This window comes from Panthera uncia, chromosome B4 (genome assembly GCF_023721935.1).
Source record: "Panthera uncia isolate 11264 chromosome B4, Puncia_PCG_1.0, whole genome shotgun sequence".
Classification (NCBI taxonomy): domain Eukaryota; kingdom Metazoa; phylum Chordata; class Mammalia; order Carnivora; family Felidae; genus Panthera; species Panthera uncia.
In genome coordinates this window covers 110226913-110236362 of record NC_064809.1, presented here as the reverse complement: position 1 = coordinate 110236362, position 9450 = coordinate 110226913, and the positions used below count along the sequence as shown (strand labels likewise).

The 9450-nt window shown below is 36.4% G+C and overlaps 1 protein-coding gene across 2 annotated transcripts; it reads left to right on the top strand.

Moving 5' to 3' along the window:
* Positions 1–276: 276 nt before the first annotated feature.
* Positions 277–8224, top strand: KERA (keratocan). 2 transcript variants are annotated; one of them, XM_049626077.1, is made up of 3 exons: positions 277–574; positions 2062–2955; positions 7105–8224. In XM_049626077.1, exons 2-3 carry the CDS (start codon positions 2070–2072, stop codon positions 7269–7271), a joined length of 1053 nt encoding a protein of 350 aa, XP_049482034.1. In that variant the 5' UTR covers positions 277–574; positions 2062–2069; the 3' UTR covers positions 7272–8224. The 2 variants fall into 2 exon arrangements, with proteins under 2 accessions (XP_049482034.1, XP_049482033.1); XM_049626076.1 differs by lacking the exon at positions 277–574 and adding an exon at positions 583–789.
* The last annotated feature ends 1226 nt before the right edge of the window (positions 8225–9450 follow it).

Genomic DNA, 9450 nt, shown 5'->3' with positions numbered 1-9450 from the left:
CACGTGTAGTACCAACATAGGTAGAGCCTCTCAGATTTCATTTTTACATTTTTCAAATATATTTTCCTATCTTACCCTCAAACGCAATATATCTAACTAGAATTCCAACATCTGTTTCATATGAGAAATGCATAAAATATTTCCATAGAAACAGAGGACATCAGCATTTATTTCTTCATATTCTTTTTTTTTTTTTTTTTTTGAAAGATTTTCTAGAGACGAGCTGCTTTAAAATCTCTTTTGGTTATGTTTGGAATCAAAACTGCCTTCAGTCGCCTGCTAGCTAAACAGGTCTAGAGACCAGCACATTGTAACATCTCTGGTACGGTGAGTTCAGAGTGACTGTTGCCCTGAATTTTTGTTATAGGCTCCTGAGATTAAAGCCTGAATTTCCTGCGCTGAGCTGCCTAGGTACTGAGGTGCTGTTGTTGTTGGAGGGGTTAACTTTGGAGCCACTGGTGCATATATTTGAGGGAGGATTCATAAAAACACGAGAGTGGAGCCTGGGTAAATCCATTACTGTGAATGAGCGGTGGCCAATAGAAAGGGAAGAAGAAGATCCAAGAAGGCTGAGGTAAGCAATCTGAAGCCCTGTCAAAGTAGAAACAATAGATCAAAAGGTGTTCACAGTGACCGGTCAGAGTAGCTTTTATTTTTTCTCATAGGAGGCTTGATAGCATACACTAAAAATAAATTGTTTTAGTCATAGATTTTTTCCCCCCCTTAATTAAGTTTTAGCAAACTGCAGACCCAGCCACAGGACTCCACGGTATATTCCTGGAAGGCAAGGTAAACTATTTTTGCACTTTTTAAAAACTTAAAGCTACGAATTCAAAGTTCTGGTTCATCAGAGGCAGGGTTATGGCTTAATAACTAAAGAAAATCCCTATTCTGAAGAAAAGAATGTTTTAATGTGTCTCTATTGGAAGATGACTAGAGCAGAATTCTGCAATCGTAAAAAAATGTGACAGCTTGTGGAATCAGCTCTGCACTTGCTACTTTCCTCAATTTAGTGGCACAATTGAAAGATCAGCATTTCATAAGTGATGCTTATTTCATTTTTTCCTAAGGAATTAGCAAAATGTATGCTATTCTTATTACCAAGCGATTGAATTAAATGTACATTGGTTGGAATGCTACTGATAGATATATATAAATATATATTACTTTTCCTATTAGAACAGTTTGTTGTACCCATAACCTTATTGATATCCAATGGGGAGGGTTTATATCTTTTGGATGGTCATATACCAATTAGTGTTAACCTTTTCTTTGATAGCAACCATCCGGAAAATATGGGCTCTACCTGAACCTAGACATATTGTTTGTTTTTTCTTATCAACCACAGTAATGCCATAGTTGAATATATGCCTCATTGTGATACAGAGTTTATAATCCAAACTCCCTGGCTGAACAACTTGAGTTCGTACTTCTAATATTAGAAGTCTTACCCCAGACCCCAATATACAACTTACTGGAGAAGTTGAGCAACAGAGCAAGAGATTAATCACACATTTTTCTTCATATCTTAGGACCTTCCTTGACAACAAACTGCTAAAATATTCTTTGATCTCTCTATTTCTTTGGTTCAAGGGCCAAAGAGCCTGGGAAATCTCATCCAGATGTTCTGCTCATTTAGGAGTAAAAGTAAAAGCATATGCTTACTTCTTAGAAACAACGCGGACTCTCAATCTGAGTTATTAAAAGATCATTTTTTGTACTCTTGTATTCAACTGCGGGTTTCAGTTAACTTTCTTGTATTAAATAGCTTGGAATGGAAAAGCACTTAGAGCTCCTGAAATTTGCTTTCCATTTCTCGGTTTTCATTGTGATTGGGTTAAAACTGGGAAGCTAAAAGTTACTGAGTTTCAGTGTTTGCAAAATGCTTTGCATATAGTGCCTACTCAATATATGTGTATTAATTGATATCTAGTGTATAAATTGTTCAAATGTGTTTACCCTTCCCCTAAAGAAGCAATATTTGCTGGGGTTTTTTGGAGCACACAGTTTTCTACAGGTTGAAAATATTCAAGTATCTAACAGTTGTGTCCCCCATCCTAGGTACTATAATGGCAACCACAATCTGTTTCGTCATCTGGGTATTATTCATGACAGATACTGTGTGGACTCGAAGTGTGAGACAGGTCTATGACGTAGGTGATCCAGAGGACTGGGCTATGCATGACTTTGACTGTCCCAGGGAATGTTTCTGTCCCCCTAGTTTCCCTACTGCTTTATACTGTGAAAATAGAGGTCTCAAAGAAATCCCTCCTATTCCTTCAAGGATCTGGTATCTTTATCTTGAGAACAACCTGATAGAAACCATTCCTGAGAAGCCATTCGAGAATGCCACCCAGCTGAGATGGATAAATCTAAACAAGAACAAAATAACCAACTATGGGATTGAAAAAGGAGCCCTGAGCCAACTAAAGAAGCTGCTTTTCTTATTTCTGGAAGATAATGAGCTAGAGGAGGTACCTTCCCCATTGCCAAGAAGTTTAGAACAATTACAGTTGGCTAGAAACAAGGTGTCCAGAATCCCTCAAGGGACCTTCAGCAATCTGGAGAACCTGACCCTTCTTGACTTGCAGCACAATAAACTACTAGACAATGCCTTTCAAAGAGACACCTTCAAGGGACTCAAGAACCTAATGCAGCTAAACATGGCCAAGAATGCTCTAAGGAATATGCCACCGAGATTACCAGCCAATACAATGCAACTGTTTTTGGACAACAATTCTATCGAAGGAATACCAGAAAATTATTTTAATGTGATTCCTAAAGTGGCCTTCCTACGACTAAACCACAACAAATTGTCAGATGCAGGTCTCCCTTCTAGTGGTTTTGATGTATCCTCAATACTAGACCTTCAGCTATCTCACAATCAACTCACCAAGGTCCCTCGAATCAGTGCTCACCTGCAGCACCTTCACCTTGACCATAACAAAATTAAAAGTAAGTAATCGTCAGGGTATGTCTTTGATTAAAATGCTCATGGTCATTAAACTTATTCTATGTTTTCTTTCAGAATAGTAACTGTGTTGGGCTTCCCCCCCACCATCTGCCACCAACCAATATGCCCTCAGATTTTTTTTCAATTTTCAGTATTTTCGTTTTGTCTGTTCACACACAATCTTAATGGACAAGGAAGTTCTAATCTTCAATTTGTAAATTGAAAAGTGGACCTTAGTATTCTACAAAGGGTGATTACCCATTGGAGAAATTGAATGTATCTTCTTTTACTCCTGGGATAGTCCAATATTCCTGCTTCACTGGGTAGATTTATTTAGGAAAATGTACCAAGTACAAATGACCTCATGAATAGTAATAGGAGGAATATTATTTAGGAGGTATCAGAAAGGCACCTCGGTCCTAAAAACTACAGGTGCCTGAAACCACCTTAATTAAAGACTCTGCTTTAGATGACAGGGTTTCTCGAACTTTAGAGTGTACAGGTTTGTGGCTCCATGCCATGGTTCCTGATTGAGTAATTCGGGATGAGACTTGAGTGAGATTTCATTTCTAACAAGTTCCCAAATGGGGCTGAGCCTGCTGCCCTGCGGACCAAGCATTAGGAATTAGTGCTGCCGTTTAACACCTTGTTCAGTAGAAACAGAAGCAAATGCTCCTGGAAGTTGGTGACTTCTCAGGACTCATGGCAATCGGCAAGGTAGAATAATTGCTCCTTTCCTGAAAATAGTTTCTGATAAGGGAGAGAGGGATGAGTGAGAGTGTCTTGGAGGCAGAGGTGTCACCCAGGAAACACATGGTTATAGAAAGAAGCTGGAGACACTAAATGCAAACCTGGCACCTGCACAATCACACTGAGACCAGTTTGACCCCGGTGCAGAAGTGTACAACGTCATGGGCATTGGAACCAGCCTGGCACCTGCCCATGCATCCTCAATCCTGGCACAAGCCCATTAGGAAGAGAATGTGAGGAGACTTCTCCTGAACAACCTTAGAAAATACGTTCCTAAAGTGTGAATCAGTCCGTTTGTAGGAAAATAGCAAATAATCACACAAACATCCTATTTATAAGAATAGACTATTTTTTCCACTGGGAACTGCTCGGTTATTCAAGTTTTTCTCTTCTTTTCTTTCTTTTTTTTTTCTTTTTGGGGTTTTTCTAACAGCATACTTGAGCATATAATCTAGTATTTAACAAAGGCTGCTGCCACATTTTTCCATGGCAATGCGACACATTGTTTAATCCTGTAGTCAAAAGCAAAAGATGCAACATAAAAAAAGGTTCATTGCTGAATCTTTTTCACTGAACCGGATCGCACAACAGCCATATTGACCTAATATATACATTTTTTTTTTCTAATGAAAGTTCTGTGCTTCTACAGGTGCATCCCTTAACTGGCAACAAAAGCCCTGTGGACACTGGATGTGGGAAGTGAATTTAAAGGGATTCCAGGGGCGCCTGGGTGGCTCAGTCGGTTAAGCGTCCGACTTCGGCTCAGGTCACGATCTCGCGGTCCGTGAGTTCGAGGCCCGCGTCGGGCTCTGGGCTGATGGCTCAGAGCCTGGAGCCTGCTTCAGATTCTGTGTCTCCCTCTCTCTCTGCCCCTCCCCCGTTCATGCTCTGTCTCTCTCTGTCTCAAAAATAAATAAAACGTTAAAAAAAATTTTTTTTTTAAAATAAAGGGATTCCACATAGATCCCTTTTTGTGAATTTGGGATTCCCCTGAGAATTTGAAGACAGGGTCTTTAGGAGTAAAATAGCAAAATACAACACACAGTTGTGCACACACTCCAGGAACTTTCATATTTACACAAAGTTATACCAAGAAGGGTAGGATTTTGTTCTCCATCCCCTGACATTTTTTTAAGTTTTACAATGTTTTCTCATATATTTTTATTCTTCAACTGTTCTCATACTTTAGCATGTATCAGGATCATCTGGGAGGCTTGTAAAATACAGCTTGATGGCCCCACCTTCACATTTTCTGACTTATTAGCTCTAAGATGGGGCCTAATAATTTAGTTCTCAAGAAATACTGATGCTGCTGGCCCGAGGGCCACACTTTGAGAATAATAAATTAATCTTCACAAAAATCTTGTGTGGTAGCATTAAGACTTTCTAAAGAAGAAACTGAGGATCAACTAAGTGAGAATATTTGCTCAAGGACAAAGAATAAATATAATAGCCAGAACCTGAGCTCAGGACTCGTCAGTATACTATATACTACACAGTATAGTCCCAGCTCATTTGTCTTCAATTTCCAGATTAGAGGACTCTAGAAAAATTTCTACCAACGCAAATAAGAGTAATTTTAACAGCAACAACGTCAACAAAGAGAAATTGATTTATTTGTTTCTTAATGTAGATATCAGGTATGGTATTTCTATATTCCCAGAAAATAAGTGCAAAATAAGAATTTCCTTGGCTAGAATTATTGGCTCATGATTATATCCATTATATCACACTGTGCTGTAATAACTGCTAAAGTACTTATTTCTTTTGGCTGCATAATCTACTCTAGTTGTTAATAAAGTGGTTTCCAAGAAACATACCTTTTATATGAAGAGTTCTTAGAATTTATGGTACAGTGACCTTTTCTTATGAGAAAGATGGAAATATTTATTTCTTCTGAACAATTTAAAGGACTTTAAATTTGGCAACAACTATTCAAATAAGTTACTTCTTCGTGTTCTCTGAGAAACACCATAATTAATTTATGAAAATATAACTACCTTTAGAACTCTTGTTTCTCACATTGTATTTATTCAGGCCTGCGTTGATTATGGAGCATAAGGGTAATAAGAATGATAAGACATTAAAAGAGAAACAGGCAAGGGACCCTATGTAGTAGGAAAAGGACAAGGTGAGGAGTCAGCTCTGGCATTTGCTTGCTAAAATACCTTGTGGGCAATACCTTAACTGTCTGAACCACTTATTCCTGCTATGCCCAGATAGGGAGAATAATCATATTGCCTGATAAAGCCTCTGTGATGTTAAGGTGATAATGCATGTGAAAAACTAACTTTATATACACAAATGGCTATACAAGTATGAGTCATTATTTTTTAGCAAGTTGAATTCACAAAATGACCTAAGATCGGAGTAAAGCAATCTCACGTGCGGCATAAGCTCAAAGGAAGGCCATTGCCAAAGTTAGGTGGGTCTCATCTTCTAAGGGAAAACCTTTTCCTCAAAATAGTTTCATATGAGACTTAAAAGCAGTATGCAGATTCATGGTTGAAATCAGCTAATGCGCACACTTGTCTGAATTTTGCTAATTTAACAGGACTTCTTTCCTGAATACTCTTAAATTTCAGTATGGTCATTGATGCCAAAGGCTCTGGTCCAAGGCAGGTGCATGATTTCTCACATCCTAACCATCTGAAAAGGCTCATGGGATGTTTGCTGGCTTGAATTCTTTGCAATTCAATTCTTGGCAATGTATCCTTTCTAATTAAATACACGAATATAAAGATCCAAAATTCTTTTCTATAAGTATTACATATGTAAACTTAGGTTAAATGTACTTTTTAAAACTCATCATACACTATTAATTAGAAATTTTGCATTTTAAGATAGCTTTTGAGCACTTTCCCTAATAATAGACTGATTTTTCCACCTACACATGTATCTGTCCATCCATCTACCTGTGCACCTATGTGTTCTTTCTATGAACCTTTGTCTCCACTTCTAATGCTCTAAATACTACCTGTCTTATTTTATAGTAGTCTAAGCATGCCTTATCTCACCTGGAAGCTTCAAAAACAAATGGTATATCTTATATGCTTTTATTTCCATCACATTTTAACAGTATGTCCTTTCTAGTGCTCTGCACAAAGTATAACTGAATATGGAATTATTTTGTGTGTGTGTGTGTATATATATATATATGTGCACTATATGTATATATGTGTATATATATATATATATATATGTACTGCACATTTTTATGGGTCACTTTTATAAAACAGATGTGCACAATCTCCAACCTACACAGAAATCGTTTGTATCTGGCACTTTGACAGATCAGGCCGCTAGGCCCTCTACAGGATTGTTGCATATGGCCTCTTGGTCTTCCCACCCCGGTCACTTCTGTTCAAGTTCATTCACACATGCCATCTTTGTCTCCACAGATGTGAACGTCTCTGTAATATGTCCTACCATACTGCCTGGAGAACAAGATTCCTTCGGTTATGGACCTCACCTTCGCTACCTCCGTCTTGATGGAAATGAAATCAAACCACCAATCCCAATGGATTTAATGACCTGCTTCAGGCTCCTTCAGGCTGTCATTATTTAAACACATCTTTAACAATCTAAAATTGGTTTCATGGACTAATATTTCTGAAATGAAATTTGGTCACTATTCATAACTTTAAGACAAAAGTCACATTCCAGTGGTGCTCTCTTGCCACCATTTTTGTTTGTGAAGCTTATGTTTTCTATTCAAAGACGCTTTCACCAACGATATGTAGCATGGTTAGCTTTTCTTTAATTAATATAACAGACACAGAGTTAAGATAGTTTGTGAACTTATCAACTCAAAGATAGTTCTTTTTTGTCTCTTTCACAGCTTACTCATATCAAATAATGCAATTGTACTGTTATGCAATATAAAAGCCATATTTGTGTGCATGTTCAAAATTGCATATGCAGATACTATATTGATCGTAGAAGCACAGTAATCTAACAGGAGGTAAGGAGATCTGTAAGAAACTGAAACAATGAGATATTTTTTCATCATAATTAATTGCAGATTGCTACATAGTATTTGTAGGTATAAGTTTGGTATTTAGCTCAAGAATGGATATAAAATGTATTAAATACTTATTGTAGTCATTTAATACCAAATAACAGAGCAACATCAATTTTCAGTTCACTACTATTTTTTATAGCTGCTGTTCTTAGATATAGTACAGTGTACTCTCTCTATTAAACCAAGTACTAAGTTTTACATTTCTTATAACACATTTCTGAAAGAATCTTAGTGTCTTAACATTTGAAATCCACTTGAATTGCAAATTGTTTAGCTCTTATATTCGCTAGTGGTTTTGGATTTTTTAAATAAAAAGAGTGAATGCTTTCTAACAAAATGGTACCAAAATATTTATTTCAAGGGCATTAGTTACAAGTTTTATTAAGAACATATTTTAATAAAAAGTGTTTAAGTAACAATAATTTCCATGTTTCTACCATGAATATATGCAAATATATTTCCCCCTACTTTTGTTTTTCCTTTTCTTCTTGAAAACATAAGAAAAAAAATTATACTCAAATCACTTAACATAATACACCTACTTCTCATGAGTTAAAAAAGAATAACCCAGGATATCATTAAGTAATAAAGTATCGTTTACATTAGACTACTAGTTTCATAAAGCATATCTTTAAATAATAAATATTCCATAGAGATTCATACATGACTTTAGATATTTTCCAAACAATATTCTGAAATATTCTATATAATTTTATGTATTTCCCTAGAAAAGTGATCATATACATTTGTGAAACATCAGAGTAAGGAAAATCTAACATGCTATTTCAAGGTTTCTCAGAAACTTAAAATGTCATTCTATAAGGTGAATTCTCAAGAAAAGAGCATAACACACACAAAACTTATATGGGGTTGGGAGGGAAGAACCAATTAACTTACTTTGAACAGAGTTTTTAAAATGCTGGCTAAAGGAGAGAAATGAAATTAATTGACATTATGAATAATTTTTTAAAACTTCAAAGCACATAAAGAAAATTATTAAATTTATGTCATGAAAATACAAGTAATGAGATATCATTAGTCTGGTGAAAAAGAATATATTGAAAGAAATATAAGAACTTTAAATATTTGAAAACTTGCCATAGAAAAAGGGGCTAAAATTCCAGGAGCTCCAAAATGAAGAGTAGAACATATGGGTGAAATGTATATGGAGCTATATTTTAGCTCTAGCTAAAGAAGAATTTTCAAACAGTTGTTCAGAGTCATCCAACAATAAAAGCAACTTTTCTTGAGATGGAGTTACCCACCACTGGAACTGTTCAAACTGAGAATGAGTAATGGTTCAAGACAAAGGCTATAAAAGGAATTCCTGATCTGGAAGCAAGGTTGTAATATGTTCCTTTATGACCTTTTCAACTCTAAGAATTCCCTTTTTCCTCCCTTCCTTCTTGCCTCCCTTTCCCCCCTTCTTCCCTCCCTCCCTCCCTCTCTCCCTCTCTCCCTCCCTCCTTTCTTCTTCCTTCCTTCTTCCCCATCTTTTTTATTCTTTATTTATCTCAGAAAATATGTATTGAGTACTATACACACACACACACACACACACACACACACACCCGACTATCTTACACACTGGGAATGTAATAGTTTATACTATAGTGGATAGTTCATCAATTAGGTGAATAAGTCACAAAAATATATAAAATGTTATCTGTGATAAATGCTATTAACAGAAAGCCACATGGTATAAAGGAATTATTAATACTGA

Bases quoted from the DNA above. Each gene is read 5' to 3' on its own strand.
- KERA (XM_049626077.1), top strand. From the start codon at position 2,070: ATGGCAACCACAATCTGTTTCGTCATCTGGGTATTATTCATGACAGAT. The intron at 2,956-7,104 runs GTAAGTAATCGT...TTGTCTCCACAG, and splicing joins TGACCATAACAAAATTAAAA to ATGTGAACGTCTCTGTAATA.